Source organism: Hemitrygon akajei, chromosome 3 (genome assembly GCF_048418815.1).
Source record: "Hemitrygon akajei chromosome 3, sHemAka1.3, whole genome shotgun sequence".
Lineage (NCBI taxonomy): Eukaryota > Metazoa > Chordata > Chondrichthyes > Myliobatiformes > Dasyatidae > Hemitrygon > Hemitrygon akajei.
Window position 1 is genome coordinate 66,200,776 of NC_133126.1, and position 24,195 is coordinate 66,224,970.

General features: G+C 37.6%; 1 protein-coding gene across 5 annotated transcripts in view; it reads left to right on the forward strand.

Annotated features, from left to right (window-relative positions):
- Window positions 1-3,704: 3,704 nt before the first annotated feature.
- Window positions 3,705-24,195, forward strand: part of hectd1 (HECT domain containing 1) — a 92,715-nt gene continuing 72,224 nt past the window's right edge. For 3 of the 5 annotated variants that reach the window (XM_073040063.1, XM_073040066.1, XM_073040065.1), the window contains exons 1-2: window positions 3,705-4,197; window positions 4,888-5,105. In XM_073040063.1, the coding sequence (XP_072896164.1) occupies window positions 4,966-5,105 (140 nt within the window). In that variant the 5' untranslated portion in view covers window positions 3,705-4,197; window positions 4,888-4,965. The remainder of the gene's footprint in view (window positions 4,198-4,887; window positions 5,106-24,195) is intronic. The other 2 variants (XM_073040064.1, XM_073040067.1) reach the window with 2 other exon arrangements.

The window sequence follows — 24,195 nt, forward strand, 5'->3', positions numbered from 1 at the left end:
CTTTAATATTTTAAGCAAGATTACTTTTTTTATTTTCATCTTTTACAGTTTCAAAATAACAAAAAAAGGAAAAGGGCCCGAAGCAAATGTTTGGGCACCCTACATGGTCAGTACTTAGTAACACCTCCTTTGGCAAGTATCACAGCTTGTAAACGCTTTCTGTAGCCAGCTAAGAGTCTTTCAATTCTTGTTTCGGGGATTTTCACCCATTCTTCCTTGCAAAAGGCTTCTAGTTCTGTGAGATTCTTGGGCCATCTTGCATGCACTATTGTTCTGAGGTCTATCCACAGATTTTCGATGATGTTTAGGTCAGGAGACTGTGAGGGCCATGGCAAAACCTTCAGCTTGCACCTCTTGAGGTAGTCCATTGTGGATTTTGAGGTGTGTTTAGGATCATTATCCTGTTGTAGAAGCCATCCTCTTTTCATCTCCAGCTTTCTTTTTAAACAGATGGTGTGATGTTTGCTTCCAGAATTTGCTGGCATTTAATTGAACTAATTCTTCCCTCTACCAGTGAAATGTTCCCCGTGCCACTGGCTGCAACACAAGCCCAAAACATGATCAATCCACCCTCATGCTTAACAGTTGGAGAGGTGTTCTTTTCATGAAATTCTGCACCCCTTTTCCTCCAAAGATAACTTTGCTCATTGTGGCCAAAAAGTTCTATTTTAACTTCATCAGTCCGCAGGACTTATTTCCAAAATGCATCAGGTTTGTTTAGATGTTACTTCTGACACTGAATTTTGTGGTGAGGACGCAGAAAAGGTTTTCTTCTGATGACTCTTCCATGAAGGTCATATTTATGCAGGTGTTGCTGCACAGTAGAACAGTGCACCACCACTCCAGAGTCTGCTAAACCTTCCTGAAGGTCTTTCATAGTTAAACGGGGGTTTTGATTTGCCTTTCTGGCAATCCTACGAGCAGTTCTCTCGGAAAATTTTCTTGGTCTTCCAGACTTCAACTTGACCTCCGCCGTTCCTGTTAACTGCCATTTCTTAATTACATTATGAACTGAGGAAATGGCTACCCGAAAATGCTTTGCTATCTTCTTATCGCCTTCTCCTGCTTTGCGGGCATCATTTATTTTAATTTTCAGAGTGCTAGGCAGCTGCTTGGAGGAGCCCATGACTACTGATTGTTGGGACAAGGTTTGAGGAGTCAGGGTATCTATAAAGCTTTGAAATTTGCATCGCCTGGCCTTTCCTAATGATGATTGTGAACAAGCCATAGCCCTAACAAGCTATTTAAGGTCTGAGATCTTGGTAAAAGTTATCTGAAAGCTCAAATCTCTTGGGGTGCCCAAATGTTTGCATGGTGCTCCTTTCCTTTTTTTCACTCTAAAATTGTACAAAACAAAAATAATACACTAATCTTGCTTAAAATGTTGAAAAGAATGTTTCATCTTTAACTTCATGACTTTTGGAGATCAGTTTGTCCTCTACTCACTTAACTATTCACAGTAACAGAAATTTTGACCAGGGGTGCCCAAACTTCTGCATGCCACTGTACATTGAAAAAAATTGTAAACTTGTAAGTATAAAGTCTAAATTTTTTGCTGTATGAACTTTCTCTATATTATTAAAATACTAACACGCATTGTTTTAAAGCCCCTAACCATTAACTACTACATTAAGCAGTGGATTAGAGTATGGAGTCATAGAGCACAAAAACAGTTTTGCCTGCACTGCCACATCAATGCTAACTGTTAATTATTTATCTATATGAATCCTATTTACCAACATGTGATCTGTGCCCTTTTAGGCCTTGGCATGCCTATGCTTATCTAGTGACTGACCAAATCCTAAACCCATTCTTCTGCTTTGAGGAAATATTTGCTGCCATCCACCCCATCAAAGTCCAATAAAATTTAATTCACATGAAATTTCTTGTTTTGTTTTGTGTTCTTTCGAGATAAATTTTCACCTAAACCTGGTGTTTAAATGTATCAATTTTTATCTTGAACATGCTCGTCGATTCTGCCTCAACTCTCTTTGAGGCGGAGACTTTCAAAATCTTTCAGCCTGTGAAAAATTAATTTCAGTCCAGAATAGATTGCCTCTTATTTTAAACAGTAACTCCTTGTTCTAAGTCCTTAACTAGGGGAAACATCCTCCCCAAATCTAGCCCATGGAACTTTCTAAGAATTTTGTACATTCCAATGAAATCACCTTTCATTCTTCCAAATTCTAGTGAACAAAAAAGTAGTTTACTTGATCTCTCATCCTATGACATCCCAGAAACAAGTCTGATGAATCTTCACTACAATCTTCTGTTGCAAGTATATCCATTTTAAGGGAAGGAGACCAAATGCTTCTCTTCTGTTTGTAACTATGCTGTCAATCACAACTGCTATTCAGAAGCATATGAATATCTCTCAGCTTTACGTTTCCGTCCCTGCTTCTTAGCTCCACCTAAAGCTAAGATTCTTTCAGAAATCATATCATTCCTTACAAATACTGCCACCTCAGCTTTTGTTGTTTTTTTGTTTGCCTCTCCCAAGCACTCTGGATGAACTGGTTCCCATCTAAGGTTACTGAAGCCACATCTTGTAACAGCAATTAAATCTTAGTCTTTTCTCCTCATCATTTTATCTCCCCTGTTGCAGATGCAAAGTGCATTTCAATACAGTGGATTCTAGTTAATTGGGCCATCGGTTAATTGGGGCAACCGCTTATTTGGGACGTCTTAAAGAACAATAATTGAGAAAACTGCCAGGATTCCCTTAGTTTACTGGGGACATTATGCTGCTAAAATTGGGGCAGGAGATTGTTTCTAACTAGCGTCAGTCACATGTACCTATGTGGCTGTTAAGACACTACACAGTGCTTAGAGCAAATTATTTTCAAAAGCATCAATTGCGTTCAAAAGGTAGTGATTTTTGTCACTGATAATATATTATAGGAAAGATGTCAACAAAATAGAGAGAGTACAGAGAAGATTTACTAGAATGTTACCTGGGTTTCAGCATCTAAGTTACAGGGAAAGGATGAACAAGTTAGGCCTTTATTCTTTGGAGCGTAGAAGGTTGAGGGGGGACTTGATAGAGGTATTTAAAATTATGAGGGGGATAGATAGAGTTGACGTGGATAGGCTTTTTCCATTGAGAGTAGGGGAGATTTAAACAAGAGGACATGTTGAGTTAGAGGGCAAAAGTTTAAGGGTAACACGAGGGGGAATTTCTTTACTCAGAGAGTGGTAGCTGTGTGGAACGAGCTTCCAGTAGAAGTGGTAGAGGCAGGTTCGGTATTGTCATTTAAAGTAAAATTGGATAGGTATATGGACAGGAAAAGAATGGAGGGTCAGTAGGACTAGGTGAGAGTAAGTGTTCGGCACGGACTAGAAGTGCTGAGATGGCCTGTTTCCGTGCTGTAATTGTAATATGGTTATAATTGGCGAGAAATAAGCATTAAGACAATTCAGAACTGCTTTGCTCACTGTGGTTTCAAGCATTCAGACTGGGAGGTGCCAGAAATGGACGGGAGAGAAAAATGAAACGATTTTGCTACTCCAACAAGTTAGAAACTATGAAGATATCGACAATCATCTTGAATGTTGCATTGAAAATGGATGTAGGAAGACGGCTGATTTTGTTCATTTGTGTCAGTAGGATCCTAAATTCCTCTGCTTGGTGAAAAACGAGAGGTTAACCCGTGTGAAATGCGACAGATGCTGGTAAGTGCCAGAAGGCAACTGAAGGGAAATGTTACAAAAGCACTGATGTGATTAAAGGCGGCGTGAGAGCAGATAGGATGCAGACAGAAACTTGAAAAGAGAATCATTTTCGCTGGAATCAAGGGGAAAGGACAAAGTATCGTTTCGTCATACATGGAGGTAATTATTCGTCTTATGGCTGAGGCCGGCTATTACACCATCCAGCGGAATGGTTATCGAGAAAGGGAAAAGCGAGAAAACAGTTTTCAAAAATCAAACACCTCACAAAAAGCGCCAGTTTGACGCTTGAGGGCGACAGCGGCTATTTGCGACGCTCCCTGATCGGAGAGGAAGGAGCCGACACTGCGCCTCCGCCGCAACTGCATTACGTGCCCGAGAGACCGGGGCCGGCCGCAGGATCGGACGCTGTTTCGGCCTCGTACCATTTATCCAATCCCTGGGACCCGGTGAGGGATACGGTCAGGAGGGCTGCGGCGAGCTCCAGGCCGAAGATAAGACCGCAGTTGGTCTGGACTCCGAGAGCCGGTGAGTGAAGTGGAAAATGGGGAAGGTGTCGGGCTCCCGGGAAGGGGAGGCCCGGTCCGACCCGCTGGTTGCCCTTCACGTCTTCATCGCCTCTCCGGGGGCCTAGCGCGGCACCGGCGGTCGGCAGTCAGGCCTCCTCGGCGGGAGTACCCCTTCTCGCCGCCGGGTCGTAACGACCTGGCCGATAAGCGGCCGCTCCGAGACCGCGGTGGCCGAGGCTTGTCCCGGACTCGGCTCTTTGTGTGCGGGGAAGGCGGCGGTGCTGCTGCTCGGTGACTCAGGTTTTTTCTTCCCGTAAGTCGAGAGAGGTCCACCAGTTCGGCTGGCAGCGCGGTCACGACCTTCCGCCAGAGCTGCGGTGAGTGTCCCGGAGGCCAGGCCTGGGCCTGTGTGTTGGTTCCGACGTTACTGGGCGGCCGGAGGCTGAGCCTGGCTGTCCAATTAAAGTGACAGTGCAGTCGAATCCAGTCCTGAGCTGTTACTTAAATGGCGACTTCGACCTGAGGAGAGCATGGGGGAGGGGAGTGGTGCATCAATTTCGGGTGAAAATTACTTTCTGCTAACCTTTCATGTTAGCTGTTTAAAGCTGTAAGACAGTTGTATGTGAAGAGTTGATGTTAACGATTAGTTTGCTATCGATCAGGTTTGTTTTCACTAATCGTGAATTTACGGTCATCTGTCTCTCTCCAGTGACTTTCTTATCTGCCAGTCCCTTTAACTCGAGAGAAGAACACTGGGAATACAATTACATATTGAAGCGGCCTCAGCATGGCCGATGTGGACCCCGATACGTTGTTAGAATGGCTGCAGATGGGCCAGGGCGACGAAAGGGACATGCAGCTGATAGCATTGGAACAGCTGTGTATGCTCCTTCTTATGTCCGATAACGTGGACCGTTGTTTTGAAACGTAAGTAAAGCTGATAGTTGCTGGTTTTGCTTTTAGTTCAGTTTTACTGCCTGCTAGATTGCAAAATATGTTTTATTGCTCAGTGGTGGTTTGTTTGTTCAGTCGCTTATTTGTGAGATTTATTTCAGCAGAGAGATCAAGACTATTTAAGTACTCTGAGTCCTAGATTTGTTTTTGATTTACAATTCTATGTCAAAGGAAGTCCCTCAATGTTTTACGTTGAAAAGAAACGCATCGTTTGGCAGGACTGGGGATGTTTAAAGGATTCTGAGTAGCTGAAGTACTGAAGTACTGCAGACAGCATTGCCTGGAATTATGAATATTTCTGGCGTCATTTAAAAACTGGAAGTTTATTTTTGTATGTAGAAACATTAAAAATACAGCTCCTTGAAGGTCAGATGGTGTTGTTTTGAGCACGTCTTGCTTAAGATATTGGACTTCCTACCAGTTGAGATATTCAAAAATGTAGCTTTAGATCTACATGTTTAGAGTAGAACTAGATATCATTTATATTATCCGAGCCAAATCCTGTAGTCCACTGGAAGGTTAAGGCTTAATAGAGTGAGGGTGGGAGGATGTTCCCTATGGTGGGAGAGTCTAGGACCAGAGAACACAGTCTCAGAACAGAGTGGTGTAATTTTAGAATGGAGATGAGGAGGAATTTCTTTAACCAGGGAGTGGTAATCTGTGAGATTCTTTGCTATGGGCAGTAGCGGAGGCCAAGTCTTTATATTTAAGGCAAAGGTTGATAGATTCTTGATTAGTCAGGGCATGAAGAGATATGGGGAGAAGGCAGGAGACTGGGGATAAGAGGAAAATTAGATTAGCCATGATGAAATACTGGAGCAGACTCGATGGGCCAAATGGCCTAACTCTGTTCCTATATCTTATGGGTTTACCTTTGTTGTCAGGCTGTGCTGTTGCATGCACAATACAATGTCTGAATGTTGGAAACATCTGCATATCAGGCAGCAACTGGTCCAAGACCCTTGTTGAAATTATTCATGATGGTGGGAGTATGAGGTGAAGAGAGGCCTGTATTCAAAAGAGATTTGGCAAATGAGAGGTCTCATTAAAATAGACAAAATACTGATGGGAAAATAAAAATAAACTATAGATTCTGGAAATTTGAAATAAAACCAGAAAATGCTGGGTAGCTCAGCAGGTCAGGCAGCATTTGTGGAAAGAGAGAGTTAAGTTAGACGACAGATTTGAAAGAACTTCAGGTCAGAAATCTTTCATCAGAGCTGTTCATTCTTTTGCCCTTCAAGTGGATTTTAAGGATTTTGGTGATTTTCAGTGATGGATTTTGTTGAGGAGTTTTGATCGGGAAATAAAAATTATGCTGTGCTTTCTTCATATAAACTTTATGGAATTGGTGCAATTAGTTGTCTTATTATCTGTGTAAAATAAATTCTTTTTCCTGAAGTGGCTAATTTTTCTGGCACATATGAAAAGATACACGTCTGTGTCAGAAAGTGGTAATTATGAAGATGGTGCACATTGTAGTTTTCATTATCAATGTAGCACTGTAATTTTCTTCTGAGATGTCACCTTGCAAATCAACCGTGCCTCTGAAGATCTCTTTAGTTCCCATAAAAATATAATGGTATAATACAAAGTTTATTTGTTTATTAATCAAAATGAAAACCTAATTGAATAGTTATTCAGTTTTCCTGCCTAAGCTTTAAGGTAAAATATTCTGAGGTCATGAAAGCAACTGCACAGACAGGAACTTGTTCTTTCCATTTTTTAAAATTTCAGATGGAAATATCTTGATACTTAGTAAATGGGTCACTAATACCACCTTTTATATCTCCAGAGTTCACGTTGAAGGGTGCAGGTTATTGGTTGTTGATATCACAAATATTAATGAAATTTCATGATCTTCTCATAAATCTCATGCATATTTTTTGTTTATTGCAGCTAGATATTTGCATGCTTTGCTAATTGAGAGCATCCTCTCCTATTCACACTCTACTTTGCTCATCCTCTCTTTTTAAAGACTGTTTTGAAAAGTTCTTAGAATTTCTTTCTTGAGTCTGGACCTTTGAAGTGTGTTGGGCATTGTTCAACATTTGAACATTAGTCTTTGCATTTGAGGTTTTAAACAAAAATCCATTCATCTGCAAGTAGTTTCATTCATTTAAATCTCTGAATAATAATCAATATTAACTTTTCTTTTTCAGTCTTTTTATTGAATCTTTCAAAAACAGATACATAAGTCATAATAGTACAAAGGGAGTGAGATTACATTGTTGACAGTTAACACATAAGTAAAACTATAGGTAACAGCATATAATAGACCTCCCAAACCCTAAATATAAGCAGGATACCAGAAAAAATAAAAAGATGGGGAAAAAAAAACCCAAATTGAAAAAACAAAACCAAAATATACTAAACACAACTAAACCTAGACTTTAAAAAAACCAAGCTGGGTTATTCTATTACATCAAAAAAATTATTAGTGTCGTCAACTCCGCTCCTCTACTCAAATTAATGAATAATATAAAGGAATCGGAAAAGGTCAAATTACATTCTGTGAAAGTATTAGATAAATGGCCTCCAAGTTTCTTCAAATTTAACCGAGGAATTAAAGGTACCACTTCTAATTTTTTCTAAATTTAAACAGGATATAGTTTGAGAAAACCATTGAGATGTAGTTGGAGGATATTAATAATAATATTAACTGATTATTTATTTTTGCTTGGTATTTTAACCAATCATTTAACAATACCTTAACAACATTGACAATTGAATCAGTATTGTTAGTTCTGTCAAACCAGTTTTTAATTTTTTTTTCTTCTAAAAGAACAATGAAAGTCATATGGAGAACTTTGCCATAGTTCATTTTATGCCCTGAAGGACGAGTATATTTGTCTTTTGAATATGTCTCTCTGTTTATCTTCTTTAAAAATAGACAATTTGTTTCCTGAGATCTGGAGAAATATTTCTTGAGTTGACAGGAATGCAGCAAGTTGTGCTTTATGATTTGGAGTCCTTTGCAAAATATTTTTTCAGTCCAAGCTGGACTTGCATTACCAAAGAAGGGTTTTGGTATGAAGCAAATGCGAGTTAACATTTATGTTTGATTAGTAAACTATTTCCTAGGCAAGCAGCACTATTTTACAACAGAATTTATACTCCCAGGCAAAATGCTGCAGGAACTGCACATCTGGACAGAAAACCTAAAATACTAGAGACTCTGAACAGCTGAACAAATGTGCGAGAAGTCTTTAATTTGAACTGTAAATGGTAGAGTTGAAAAAATGTGGGGTTGGTCATGATTAATTCAATATGAGTGCAAGATAAAAAGCAGGTGATAAACAAACGATGAGTTCAGAAATGGTAGAGTTAGTCTCAAAATAGAGATGCATCTCTTCAAAAGGTATAATTCAATTGCATTTGCTCCCATTTTATTAATGCATTGAGATGTGAGGAAGTTGTTGAAGGCAATCACTGCAAACAACTGTTTGTGCCTGAATGTACCTCTTCAGTTTTGCAGGATGGTTGGGTATTTGTATTCATGCAGAATGCTGTGATTCCAAATTTAGTTTTCCAGTGGGTATACCAATTTTATATAGCACCTTTCGCAATCTCAAGATGCCTTCCAGCCAATGAAATGCTCTTGCTGTTATAAACTGGAAAGTGCCACATACTGTTCCCACAAGAAACAGTGTAATGCTGATCATCCATGTTTTCTAAATGATGCTTGTTAAGGGACAGAATTGTAGACTTGCTTGTTCTTTTAAAAATCACTGTAGGATTGTTCACATTCTCCTGAGTGCAGGAAGAACCTTGGTTTAAATTCTTATCTGAAAGAACTCCCTTTGAGAAATCTAAATGGCATTGACTAGTTTATTGTATTGAAGTGACTGCAGAATAATAAAGAATTATATCATGATGAAAAATTGTGGTGTGGAATTGAGGCTTTATTACAATGTACTGTAGGTGGATGATCATGTTTATAAGAAATAATATTGTATGCAATTACTACAGAGACTATGAACACAAACATTGTACAAACAAGTTGTGAGAGGTGAGTTGGATAAAAGATTGGGCTTATTAAAGTCCTCATGGGTTAATTGTGGTGGAATTGACTGAAGTATAAAGTGAATACTTTGGAAGAAAGTGGATGAATTGAGAGCTTCCTTGTTCAGTCCTTGAAGCATTTTGATATCAATAATTTACCTGGTCAAAGTCAGTATTTTCATGTTCACAGTATGTGACCTAGTGATTCTTTGAAATACCAATGTTTTGAATCTTAATTTCTGAGATATTCGGTTTCAACTTTTTTTCTTTAAATATGCTCATTAAGCTGTCTGATTCCACAGGCAGTGATGAGCTCAAGGTAGCTTTATTGCTTGGCCAGATCCTACTGATATTTTACTGGATTCATTCTTTAATGTGCACACAGATTATCTTACATTTGCTCAAAGGTTATTGAAGGTTATTGTCTATTTTCCAGATGTTAATTTACCAGCAATGTTTGGTGGGTATAATTGGAATTGAAACTTCATTTTTGTCACTTGTTTCTCCAGGTTATCTTCAAGTTACCATGGAAATACATCATAATGGCAACATCATTAATTTACATTTTAAATAGAGTCAGAGTTAACCAACACAGAAATGGGAGCCTATTGCCCAATTTGCCTATCCAACCAATTTTCCTTTCTGAGCTAGCAGGGAAAACATTCCTAGCCTATTTAGTGTCTCCTTATAATCAAATCACTCTGGTCCCAAAAAGATCCTTGGGCATCTTCTATGCACCCTCTCTAGCTGAAAACACATCCTTCCTGCAGTATGCTGCCAGAACTACACATATTCCAAGTGCGGTTTTGCAATGTCTTGTATAGCTACAACATTGGGACTTGCTGTACAAGCTGTTGTGGAACTTGGTGTCTTAACCCTTAACTTTCTATCTGTTTTCCAAATATATTTCTATTCTGATATATCCCAGTAAATGTCTAACTCCCAGAACAAGCCTTCATTATAACATTCCATCACTTTGCTCACACTCTGTCCATGTTTTCTGTGTTCTCATTTCTGTTGCCGTACATCCATAGTGCTGCTTCCATTAAGAATGGTCCAATGACAAGTAAGGGTTCCATTATTTATGTTTCTTGTAATGAGATAGGTAGTGCACTGACCCTCTTCCTGGTTTCCTATGGTTAGTAATGGGTTGCTGCCGAGTGATCTAGCCCTGATCTAAGCTGAAACTTCATTTTGCATTTCACCAGACGTGTAGTGAACTTGAAGATTTGGATTACAAGTGACAGAAATAGAACATAAAACAGTACTGCACAGTTCAGGCTCTTCGGCTGATGATGATGTGCCAACCCGAATCCTAGCTGCTCATTTATATTTTACACTGTAATTACTTCAAAAACAAGCTTTCTAGAAGAACTCTTAAAATTTAATTAGTACATTGACAATAATCCTTTAAAGAAGTCATTTTTGTTCAGAAAATTAACATTTAAGATTACTCCCCAAATATTCAAAGCTACCTCCCAAAATACCAATTTCAAATTCTCAATTTGATAATATGCTGATTATGAATTTCCTGAAATGTCAATTTCTTTTAAACATGTGGAAATCTCATTTCTAGACACTTTTACAGTTGGATATTTTTAGCTAGTGTGGAATCTGGGCATCTCTTGCTCTCAACCATATCAATTCTGAAGGAAAGAAAGAACACAACCTAAAAGCAAAAAGGAAATGAGAATTCTTCAATAGAACCTTTGCAAATAAGTAATGGAAAAAAAATTGGAATAAACAGTTAATTTCCTCATTTTAAAAACATTTTAACACAGATTCCAAATTTAAAAAATGGATTGGTGGGGCTCTCACACAGTCATGTAACTTCTTAAAGAGGCAAGGCTTGTTTGAACAGGAGGTCCTGCACGTTTATTTCATAGAAAATAACAGAATCTTCTAACTGGTCACATCCTATTCCAGAGGTGCCCATTCTCCGAATACAGATTTAACAAACATGGCTTTGTTCTCATTCTCTCATTCACTTCTCACTCTCACATTCCTTTTCTTTGTCCAAATCAAAATGAACTCTAGTTGCTGCACTTCAAGCAGCATTTTAAAACTCACAGACCATTCACACTTAAAACTATTTCAGAAAATTTGGAACTATTTAAGCATTAAATATTTGACAAAACAACTTGAGGTTGATAGGTTAATTGGTCATTGTAAATTGCCCTCTGATTAGTTTAGGTTAAATCAGGAGTTGCTAGGCAGTTGCTAGGAAGGGTCCAACATTTACAGAGCTTTCTTGTATCTCGATTGACAATATACTATGGGATTTTGATTATTTGACTTGTTTGTCTTAGTTGATGTGTCTTACTTTAGAACATTTAAAACTCAACTTTCCAGGACTATCCTTTATTATAGACCTTTGCTTTCACCCATACCTGGGCTTTTAAGACATTGGTCAAACTACATTTGGAGTATCTGAGGAATTTTGGGGCCCATATCTAAGGAAGGATGTGCTGGCATTGGAGATTGATCCTGGGAATGGAAGGATTAACATGCAAGAAGCATTAGATGGCTCTGGGCCTGTACTCGCTGGAGTTTAGAAGAATGAATGGGAATCTCATTAAAACCTATCAAATATTGAAAGGCCGAGATAGTGGACCTGGAGAGGATATTTCCTAAAGAGTCTAGGACCAGAGGCTACAGCTTCAGAGTAGAAGGATGTCTCTTTAGCACAAATGAGAAGGAAGTTTAGGGCAGAGGGGTGAATCTGTGGAATTCACTGTACAGAAGGAAATAAATCAGCCATGATCAAACGGCCTAATTCTGCTCCTTTTCCTTATGTGTATCCTTATTTTCGGATCTTATTGAAAACATGGTATCTTTATTGTTACGGTGTTCTCTACAACACTGAAATATAAACTTAGAGTTCCACTTGTTGTATGTTGTGAAGTAAGGCAGACTTGAAAGTTGATAGCAACAAATGCTTTTGAATCTAAATTGAACCCAGTTGCACTCACATCTACTGTAATGAAGTGCTCTGGGGGGCTGGTCATAGCCAGAATCAACTACTGTCTAAGCAAGGACCAGGGCTGGCAGCAATTTGCCTAACAATATAGGTTTACAGTGGGTGCAATCTCACTGGTTCTCCACTTGGCTTTGGATCACCTGGACAATAACAATATCTACATCAGGCTGCTGTTTATTGATTACAGCTCAGTGTTCAACACAGTCATACCCCCAGGTCCTAATCAACAAGTTCCAAAGCCTGGGCCTCAGTTCCTCCATCTGAAACTGGATCCTTGACTTCCTCATTCCTCAAAGACATGTGCTCAGCCCACTACTCTACTCTCTATGCACCCATGACTGTGTGACTAGCCACAGCTCAAGTGCCTTCTATAAATATGCGATTGACACAACTATTGGCAGAATTGCAGATGGTGACAAGGAAGCATAGAATGTGAGGTAGATCAGCTGTTGAGTGGTGTTGCAGCAACATCCTTGCACTTAACGATAGTTGGCCCACACACTACACACAGCGATTCGTAGAAGGCTTGAGTGTTGCACCATGCTGCTGCAAAACAAACAAATTTCAATGACATTAAACCTGATCCTGATTTATCTGTGTTTCTTTGGATTACCATGTCTTTGATTTTACTGAGGATGATATGTTCCAGGCGCTTGGAGGTTATTCACGAGAATGAAATTGGCTTGGAACTTCTTGGTCTGTAAATGGGGTTACCAAGTTTGATTGTGACACTGAATATTTACATCTTGATTCCATTGTATTGATGATGATTCTAACACATTGTTGGACCTTCTTGGTTTGAATAAGAGGGTCATGAAAGCAAAGTATTGAAACTTTGAGGAGAGAAACAGTAAAATATTTTGAGTTAATTAGAACTGAGAAAAAATTAAGTTAAAAGGAGTGGTGAAGGCTGATCTGTGATAAAGTGCAGGGCCAGCCAGACAAATTGTATAACACAAATGATGATGAGGTCAGATGAAAGATGTGTTAAGCTATGTTTAGAGGAGGTAAAGCTTGGATAAGTAGAAGGAAGTCTGAAAGTTCCCTAGAGAGGGGAAAAAACTTGGTTAATATTTGATATAAAGCTGATTAATCTGGTATGTTGCAAGTTCGATTCACTGATTTATTGGGTGCAAGGATAGAGGGGGCTTTGTCCTCAAGGACTAGACCTGAAGCCATGGTGTTTCATGTTCGGAGCCACTCAGAGTGAGGGCTTAAAGTCATTGTGCTTCACCCGAGGAGTGTGGCGTGGCATCCAGAACAAAGTCAGAGCTGCCCTCCCGGAGTTTCGCTCACCAGAAGTCAAGCTCTGTTGTAGCTGACTGCAGATGTTTTAGCTGCACTAATGGACTTGGGTCTCGAGCTGCAGGGTCACTTTTCAGCTGCCGGAGGAGAGGTGTCCGAGCCATCACGCTCTACTGGGGGTGGTGTAGCACAGTTGTGACAACTGAGGGGTCTGGACTATATACATATAGTATATATGTACTATATGCATATATATTTGTCTAGTTGTGTTTTTATTAATCTATATGTGCTTGTATATGCAAGGACCGGGCCTCAAAGATATGGTGTTGCCTAGTAGGTGTCGGGGGCCAGACAACAGATGATATCGGTGAGGTGGGAGGTCTGGATTCTTGGAGAGTGAACAAAGTCGTTTCATTTTGAAAAATGATTCTCCAGCTTTGACAAGAAATTGGCAAGTACGCTCTGGAAGTACTGGTACTACTGCTTAAGCTATCAGAGAGGCTGTTTTGTATACCATAGGTGTTTATTGAGCACATAATGATAAGAAAGTAGCTTTAATTATTAATATTGAATAGAGTGCATAAGTTGCAAAAGTGGACCCAAATACTTTGATAGAGAAGCTGCATGAGCACTACAGTGCTCATCCCCCAATGCATTATTCACATAAGTATTACAACCAAAGATTTTGGTCAATTTAACTGAGAGTTTTTAGTTGTGAATCACAAGCTGCTGTTTTTCACAGAAGAGCCTCCAAAAACAGGGAAAAAGTAGTAAAGCATGAAAATCTAAAAATTCAAAAATTGAAGTGTCAGCATTTCAAAAGTATTCATTCTCTTTTGCTCAGTACTTAAATGAACCACCTCTTGCAGCTATTACAGCCAGTGGTCTTTTTGGTAAGCTTCTATTAGTTTTGCACAACATGATAGAGCAATATTTGCCCATTCTTCATTGCAAAATTACTCAAGCTGTGCCAGGTTATTTGGGGAGCGGTGGTGGACGGCAATCTTGAAGTCTTGTCAGAGATGTTCGATTGGGTTAAGGTCAAGATTCTGACCACTCAAGGAGATCAATTTCCTTCATCTGAAGCCACTCCATGATTACTCTGGCAATGTACGAGGGGTGATTGATAAGTTCGTGGCCTACGGTAGACGGAGTCAATTTTAGAAAATCTAGCACATTTGTTTTTCACCCTCCTCTAGTGTTGCCACCGTGTCGTTGTGGACCTCCTTGGGTGATAAGCCCTTGAGACCGAGGTAGCAGATGACTGCACAAAGGCCGATGTTGTCCATTTTCTCAGAGAGCACTTACTTGCAATTTTCAATTCTCTGAAATAGAAATACCAAAAAAGTTATTAACTTCAGACTTTATGCATAATCACTCAAAGAGTTGAACTGCACGTGCATGTACCTTTTATCTAAAGCCACAAACTTATCAATCACCCCTGCTGTGGACCACTTTCTGAAGTCCAAGATGCCGACTTCTACAAAGAAGGGATCCTGTATGCTCCACGACCGCTGGACTAAGTGTGTAAATGTAGGAGGGGACTATGTTGAAAAATAAATGAACTAGGTTTTCTAAAATTGACGCCTTCTACCTTAGGCCACAAACTTATCAATCACCCCTTATACCTTGGATTGTTGTCCTGATGGAAGATGAATTTCCTCCCCAGTTTAAGCTTTCGGGGAGCAGGTAGTAGGTTTTATAATCCAGGATCTCTCTGTTTTTAGCAGCATTCATCTTCCCAATTATCTTGACCAGATTTCCGGTCCCTGCTGTGGAAAAGCATCCCCATAACATTATGCTACCTCCACTTTACAGTAGTGATGGTATTACCAGTTGATGTGCAGTATTAGGTTTACACCACAAGTACCATTTAGTGTTGAGGCCGAAAAGTTCCACTTTAGATTCATCTGACTGGAAGACCTTCTTCCACATCTTTAGAGTATCTTCTAAATGAAGCTTTGCAAGGTCTTGATGGGCAAAGATATATTTTTTTTTAGCCAGGGTTTCTTCCTTTCCACTCTTCCATAAACTCCCTTTTTATGCAAGGATTTAGAGATTGTGGAGCCATGAACTTCATCTCCATTTGCAGCCACTGACATCTGCAGCTCACTCAGAGTGACTGTTAGTGTTACAGTAGCTTCTCTTACAAGTACCATTCTTCTCCATTAGATGTTGTAAGTTTTAATGAAATATTGGACTGACACCATGAGTTGATATTAAGTTGTCAAATCTACTGAAAAGTAAATAGTCATCCCTGTCTGTTGCTCTATGTTTCGGGGCAGTGGAGAGGTTGGATGGGGTATTCAGAAGTTTCAATATGACTTCATGTAAATAAAGTTCATTTAGGTTGTTGAGATCAACTGAGCAGAATTCAGGCACTGATTGTGATGGTAAATGGGACATTCTAAGTTTGGTTAGTCCAGCAATTGTCTTGCAGTTTCTGTTCAATTAACCAAGTAACAAGTAATGAATGACTGATATTTCAGTTTGTCTAAATAATTAAATGTATTCAGAAGCTGTCATTTTAGTTTCTGGAATTGTATAGTTGTATTTCCTACTTTTTCAAAATCAAATCAAATCAAGTTTTAATTATCATTCAAACCATACATGGATACAGTTGAACGAGATAGCATTCCTCTGGGACCAAGGTGCATAACATACATTCAAAATAGTGCGAGGAAAAAAATGCATACATCATTAGGCAAGAAAACACATGTATAGTCCAAGACCCTCAGCAACATGCAAATTAACGGTACTGCTCCTGGCAATTCATCCTGTCATTCCACCAGTTGAACACTGGGGGCAGCACCAATGGGAGAGGCTGCCCCCCCACCCACCCCCAACTGATCATGATTGCTATGCTACACTGCCTCTGGCGTCTCCTCACTTGGACTGTAGCAGCAGGCAAGCCCGCGGCTTTAAGCCTAGTCCTTGTTACAACTGAGGCCACGCTGCTGCCTTGTTGCTTGTCTTTCCACCAAACAAGGGAAATAGACCTGTAGCATCTTAAGTTATCAATGTCCAACAGGGACTTGCAATTGCAAGAGAAATGTCCAAGACAGTCATAGTTACACTGCACACTGCCTTCGCGCACCAACTCCGTTGCCTTCGAGTTGTAGGCAGCAACCAGGTCAGCTCCTCCGAACCCATCTGACCAGTCTGCCAGCTTCTCATTCTCCAGTCAATCTGCTGGCTACTCCTTCTCTGGCCCGACTGCTGACTGCTCCTTCGACATCTCGGCTGGATCCTCCAAACAACGAGCAGATCACTGATATGGTTGACATACTGAACACGTAGTTCTTGGCGCCCAGTATAGTCCCACAATCATAAATAATACATTTTAAAAAGAAATGTGCACCTTTGGCTTGCCCCTGAGAGGTCGCTGTGTTTGAACTCGCCACCTTCTTGCCGGAAGATTCAATGAATCGACTTCCTGATTCATTGAATGTGTGTCCTGTAGAGGTGTTTAAAATAGAGTTGACAGAGGTGCTTTGGCTTAGCATTGCAGATTTAGCAACTGACATTAAGTACCGTTTGCTTTGTTTTTTTTTGACATCCTGCTTCTTTGCTGAGCTGACGGTCTTTTGCTGTAGGGTTTTGCTTTTATCCTCATTGTTGAAACAGGAGGTAGGAATCAAATTGTAACTGTGAAATCATTTGGATGCAAACCTACTTAATTTTACTTGAATTACCTCTGTTGACTGTTGTGCATAGCATTCAATTCTTTAAGTTTCTCACTGTGTTAATTTGTTTGCTTCTCTGACAAGTGTACTGTTAATTTCAAACTTACTTTTGATTGATCAGAAACAAGTTGTTCTCCACATTCTAACTCTAATGCCATCAGGCCACCCAATTGTAGGATATTAATGCACACAAATAAAAGTGTGAGGAAACTTTGGCATTATCAGATAAGATAGGGAATATTTGAGTACTTAGCAGTAGAGTAATATGAATTGAATGTTTTATGAAGGATCATCACTGTTTATAAAAATAAATATAAAGGATCTGTTTGCAGAACAGCTAAGTTCTTATTTGGGCATGCAAAGCCCATCCTAAATTCACAATTATACTTGTCATAACTCAAGCTAAAAATAATTCAGCACTGTCAAATATTTATGCCCACAGTATTTGGGCATGAGTAGAGGAGAGGGGTGGTTCTATTTAATTATATACATGATTAAAAAGCTGATTTCCTCAACTGGTGTTTTGATATTACAGAAATGTTTTGGCTTGTGCTTATTAAGTATTCAGAGTTATTTTGTGATGCAAAGATGGAAAGAGTATGTTTTTGAATAACTAGTATTTCTTAGGGAACCAGATCAATTTTGGAAATTTGGTATGTCCAACAGAACTGTTTTTTTTTAGCTGCTATTGCCATCTGTTTATTTTCATTGTAAGAGAAATAATGCACTGGACATGTTCCTCTCGTTTTGTACCTTTATACTGCATTAAAACATGTTGCTTGCTTGCATGTCAGTTTTCCTTTCTGCAGATAAGGGAAACGGGGTTTAAGGTGTCAAAATTTTATTGGTCTTGCTGATTAGTTTTCAAGGCTTAAAGATCACTTCTTAAAAGGTTCACAATAACTAGAAATAAAATATAAACCATGTCAAAAGAAAAATGTGGGGCTATGTGGGAGGCAAGGTTTAGAATGATTGTGAAATAGGTTAAAAAGTTGGCATAGCATTGTGGGCTGAAGGGCCTGTACTGTGCTGTAATGTTCTATGTTTGTGTAGGATTGAGTATATTAATGGCACTGTCTGAACCTGTATTTTCTTTCTTTTAGAGAATATTGTGGGAATATTAAATTACTGCAAGTGCTTGAAGCAGTAATCTGGCATTTAAAATTACAGTTGTGATCCAGCCTAACAAGACTCCTAACATTTATTTCACACTTCATCCAAACTCTTGAAAACTGTTTTGAGAGAGTGTTAAGATTTCAAATACTTTTTAAGATTAAGTATAGACCTTGCAGGAGATATTAAATTGGAATAGTACCCCTTATTTGAAATGATTGGGGCAGGACATATTTCAGATTTTGGATTTTTTTTTGGATTTTGGCATATATAATACAATAGCTTGGGATCACCATCATATCCAACTCTGAGTTTATGTGCTATGAGTAAGCAGTCTTGTTCATTACACGTGTACTTAACAGCAAAAAATATAAATCGCACATGACTCTTGTAAATGCTCACCAAGCTCTGTGCATACATGACAGTCAAGACACATGCATTGAGATGTGCAGTCTCTATACACAGTGACTGATGTATGCATGTGCTGAGAAAAGTCAAGGCTTGGAGGCATACAAGTTGAGACAAGTCCACAGTACATGTACACATACGTGTATGTCATGACATATGTCTTTCTTTCTTTTTAAATCTTTTTATTAATTTTAAGAAAAACATTAGTGAAATATGAATACAAAATGTTTGAGAGTACATAATTAATAGTTTAAATAGACAATCAGATACGTAATAATCAATATATAAGGCCTCCCAAACTCATAGTATTAATGTAAAAGAATCGAAAAAGAGAAAAAAAAACTAACCAACATGGGCAATTGCATAATGTTAAATACATATAGTAGTGCCGATAACTCCGAACCTCCATCCAAATAATTAAGGATAATAACAGTAAGGTTTAGGATCAGACCATTTAACTCGTATGAAAATGTTGAATAAATGGTCTCCAAGTTTCCTCAAATTTAACTGAAGAATCAAAAACCACACTTCTAATTTTTTCTAAACTCAGACAAGAAATAGTTTGAGAAAACCACTGAAATACAGTTGGAGGGTTAATTTCTTTCCAATTCAGTAAAATAGATCTTCTAGCCATTAATGTAACAAATGCAATCATTCGTTGAGATGAAGCGGATAGACGATTATTATCTATCATTGGTAAACCAAAAATTGCAGTAAAAGGATGCGGTTGGAGATTGATATTTAAAACTCTTGAAATAATATTAAAAATATCTTTCCAATAATTTTGTAAACAAGGACAAGACCAAAACATATGAGTCAATGAAGCAACATCAGAATGACATCTGTCACAGGTTGAATTAACATAAGAATAAAATCGAGCAAGTTTATCTTTAGACATGTGAGCTCTATGTACAACCTTAAATTGTATTAGGGCATGTTTAGCACAAATAGAGGACGAATTTACCAATGATAAAAAATTTTCCCATTCCTCAGTAGATATAGGACAATGCAATTCTTCTTGCCATTCCTTCTTAATTTTTCCTGATACATCTGGCTGTACACTCATAATCATATTATAAATGATAGCTACTAATCCTTTGGACAAGGATTGAGGGCTAAAATTCTTTCTGTAATGTCCAATGGACATTCTTTCGAAAAAGACTAATTCATTATACAGAAAATTTCTGACTTGCAAATATCTAAAAAAATGGGTTTTAGGTAAATTATATTTATTAGATAGCTGTTCAAAGGACATAATGTTATCATCCAAAAACAGATCACGAAAACATGTTATACCTTTTGTTTTCCATAAAAGAAAAGCTTGATCTATAGATGAAGGCCGAAAAAAGTAGTTAGATATTATAGGACATGACAGCATAAACTTATTCAAGCCAAAAAATTTACGAAATTGAAACCAAATTCGTAATGTATACTTGACTATAGGATTAGTTATCTGTTTATTCATTTTGAATAATGAAAAAGGAAGTGAAGATCCTAAGATTGAGATCAGTGAAAAATCTTGCACAGATTTACATTCCAAATTTACCCATTGTGGGCAAGCAGCTGTAGTCAATTCTTGTGTCCAGAATATTAAATACCGTATATTAACTGCCCAATAGTAAAATCTTAAGTTTGGTAGAGCCAAGCCGCCCTCCTTCTTAGGCTTCTGTAAATATTTTTTGCCTAGTCTAGGATTTTTGTTCTGCCACAAATAAGATATTTTAGAGTCAACCATATCAAAAAAAGATTTAGGAATAAAAATTGGTAATGCTTGAAATAAATATAAAAATTTAGGTAGTATCATCATCTTAATGGCATTAACTCTGCCTACCAAAGACAAAGATAATGGAGACCACCTATTAACCAGTTGCTTAATTTGATCGATTAGAGGTAGAAAATTAATTTTAAATAAATCTTTATGTTTTTTAGTAATTTTAATACCTAAATAAGTAAAATAATCTGTAACAATTCTATATGGTACATGATTATAAATTGGAACATGCATATTTAATGGAAATAGTTCACTCTTATTAAAATTCAATTTATAACCAGAAAAATTACTAAATTGAGCGAGCAAAGAAGAAATAGCAGGAATAGATCTTTCAGGGTCAGATATATATAATAACAAGTCATCCGCATATAATGATACCTTATACGTTGTCTCCCCACGGGTAATACCAAAAATATTGGGTGATTCACGAATAGCTATAGCCAAGGGTTCTAAAGCAATGTCAAATAATAAAGGACTTAAAGGACAACCTTGCCTTGTACCACGAAATAGCTGAAAAAAAGGGGATCTTTGATTATTGGTAAAAACCGAAGCTAAGGGTTTATGGTATATTAATTTAATCCATGAAATAAATTTTGAACTAAAATTAAAATGTTGCATTGTATTAAATAAATATGGCCATTCGACTCTATCAAATGCTTTTTCGGCATCTAAAGAAATGACACATTCTGGTATTTTAGATGAAGAGTTATAAATAATATTAATTAATTTTCTAATATTAAAAGATGAATAGCGATTTTTAATAAATCCAGTCTGATCTTCAGAAATAATTCGAGGTAATATATTTTCTAATCTAATAGCCAAAATTTTACTAAAAATCTTAAAATCCGTATTCAACAAGGATATAGGCCGATAGGATGCGCATTCAGTAGGGTCTTTATCTTTTTTAAGAATTAAAGAAATAGAAGCTTCATAAAAAGATTGTGGTAGTTTACCTATACTTAATGCATCTTTAAAAATTTTACAAAGCCAAGGAGAAAGTATGGAAGAAAAAGATTTGAAAAATTCTGTAGAAAAACCATCTGGACCAGAAGCTTTACCCGAATTCATTGAAAAAATAGCCTTTTCTATTTCAGACTCCGTAATAGGTGTGTCCAAAAATACACTATCCTCAACAGTTACTTTTGGAATATTCAATTTCCTTAAAAATTCATTTATTATAGAAGAGTCCTTAGTACATTCTGATTGATATAAGGAATTATAAAAATCTTGAAAGGCTTTATTTATCTCTTTGTGATCGATCGTCAAAGTACCATCTTGTTTACGAATCCTAGTAATCTGTCGTTTATCCGAAACAATTTTCAATTGGTTAGCTAGTAATTTACCAGACTTATCTCCATATATATAGAATTGGGCTTTTGATTTAATTAACTGACTTTCAATCGAGGAGGATAATAGTAAGCTATGCTCCATTTGAAGTTCCACTCTTTCTTTATAAAGTTCTTTGCTAGGGGTCATTGAATAAATCTTGTCAATTGCTTTGATTTTATCAACTAGTGTTAATATTTTAGAATTAGTTCGTTTCCTAACTCCAGCAGAATATTAAATAATCTGTCCACGAATATATGCCTTAAAAGTATCCCACAAAGTTCCACTAGAGATCTCTGCTGTAAAATTTGTTGAGAAAACCAAATCAATTTGCTGTTTAATAAAGTTGACAAAGTCAGGATCCTGCAATAAAACAGGATTAAACTTTAGTATTAATATATGAATCCGTCATCTTAATAGATAACTTCAAAGGTGCATGATCAGATATGGTAATAGAGTCATATTTACAATCCATAACATCTGTAAGTAAATGGTGATCAATGAAAAAGTAATCAATTCTTGAGTAATTATGGTAAACATGGGAAAAGTATGAAAATTCTTTGTCGTTAGGGTGTAAAAAAACGCCAAATTTCACAAATAGCTGAATCAATCATAAAAGAGTTAATGAGAGAAGCCGATTTATTCGGAAGAGTTTGGGTGGGCTTGGATCTATCCATCAAAGGGTTTAAACAACAGTTAAAATCCCCACCCGTTATCAATCTGTATTGATTCAAATTAGGAAAGGATGTAAATAAACATTTAAAAAATTCAGGACAATCAGTATTTGGAGCATAAATATGAACTAAAACAACTTTTTGATTAAAAAGTAGACCAATAATAAGCAAAAATCTACCTTGCGGATCTGAAATTGTTTCATGATGTATAAAAGAAGTTGATGAATCTATAAAAATAGAAACACCTCTTACTTTGGCTTGCGAATTTGAGTGATACTGTTGACCCTTCCAAAACCTAAACAACTGTTGACTATCCACCTTCCTTACATGAGTCTCTTGTACAAAAATAACATTAGCATTCATTCTGTGGAATACTTTGAATGTTTTTTTCCGTTTGATCGGATGATTTAAACCATTAGTATTCCAAGAAACAAAGTTAATAGTCCTATCCATATTGACAATATTTATTACAATTAACACATAAGTTTGAAAAAAAAGTGAACTTATGAACCCGGAAGAAGGAAGTAAGTTCAAGGAGAAACCGGAAGTCACGGCACTGCGACCATTTTTGTAGTTTCATATAAGCCCATGAAATAAAACTAAGCAGAAAGCAGGCAAAAAGAAAAGAAAAAAGAAAAATCCCCCTCCCTCCACCCTCAAAACCCCAGGAAAAAAGCCAAAAAGAGGCAAGCAAGCAATCTAATACTAAAATTACCCCCGTGTCTCAAGATGGCAACTCAGACACAACAAAGTTTAAAAAAAAAATACAAACAACCCACATTATAAGAGAGGGTTGGTATAACAAAAGTTAAAATATAAAATTAGTACCGTAGATTCCGGATTTTAAGCCGCTACTTTTTTCCCACATTTTGAACAGCTTTGAACTTTGCGGCCTTTAATACGGAGCGGCTAATACATGATTTTTTTCATGCCGCCTCGTAAACATTTTGCCTCATAACAGTAGACCAATAAAATTGATGAGTAGTTCACAGAGGTCCAATGAAATTGTACGATAAATCAAGCGCACTTTCACAATTAAATTATTGTAAATCAGTCATTTGTACTCACCCTCATCAACATGGAAAACACTCGAAGCATTGTGCTGCCTTATGGCAGTTATTTAGTTTATAATATTTTCGCTTAGTAATTCATTTTCTAGTTAAAGTTAGAAGAGTTTTAACTATATTTGTTTTCTGTACTACATCGCGGGATGCTATGACGTCACACCCGGTTTCGCGGTGTCTTGTGGGAAAAATGCCGTTTGCGATAAACGGGACGGCGGAGCGAAAACGCTGCTTTTAAGTTAAAGGCGATCAATAACTTTTCCTGGTAGGCTGCAGTATATATATTTTTTACCAGTCGTTAGGAGATATTGGAATGTTGTTCAGTAAAGAAGTATACGCAACGTATATTTAAAAGTAGCCGCGTTACGGGCACGGTTCGAAAAAAAGCATTTGCAATATGTATTTGTTTTTGTTACCATATGGATTTAATTAAAAGTTAAAAAATCCTCACGTGTAATATCTTTCTGTGTAAATATCTCATATTACAACGTGGGACACCTGCGGCCGAAAATCCGGTGCGGCCTAAAATCCGGTGCGGCCTTTACAAGTAAAAAATTGATTTTATTTCTAAAATTAGAGCCAGCGGCTTTTAATCAGGTGCGCTCTGTAGTCCGGAATCTACGGTATTATAAATGTATATAAACAAAAGGGTTAAAAAAGAATTAAAACGATAAAACCCATAAATGACTAATACTGGATTGGTATTTTAAATGAAAGTTTAAAACTTTCAAACACATCAAAACAGATATGACGTTCCAAGCACTAAAGTCTGTCGGGAAGAAGAAACGACA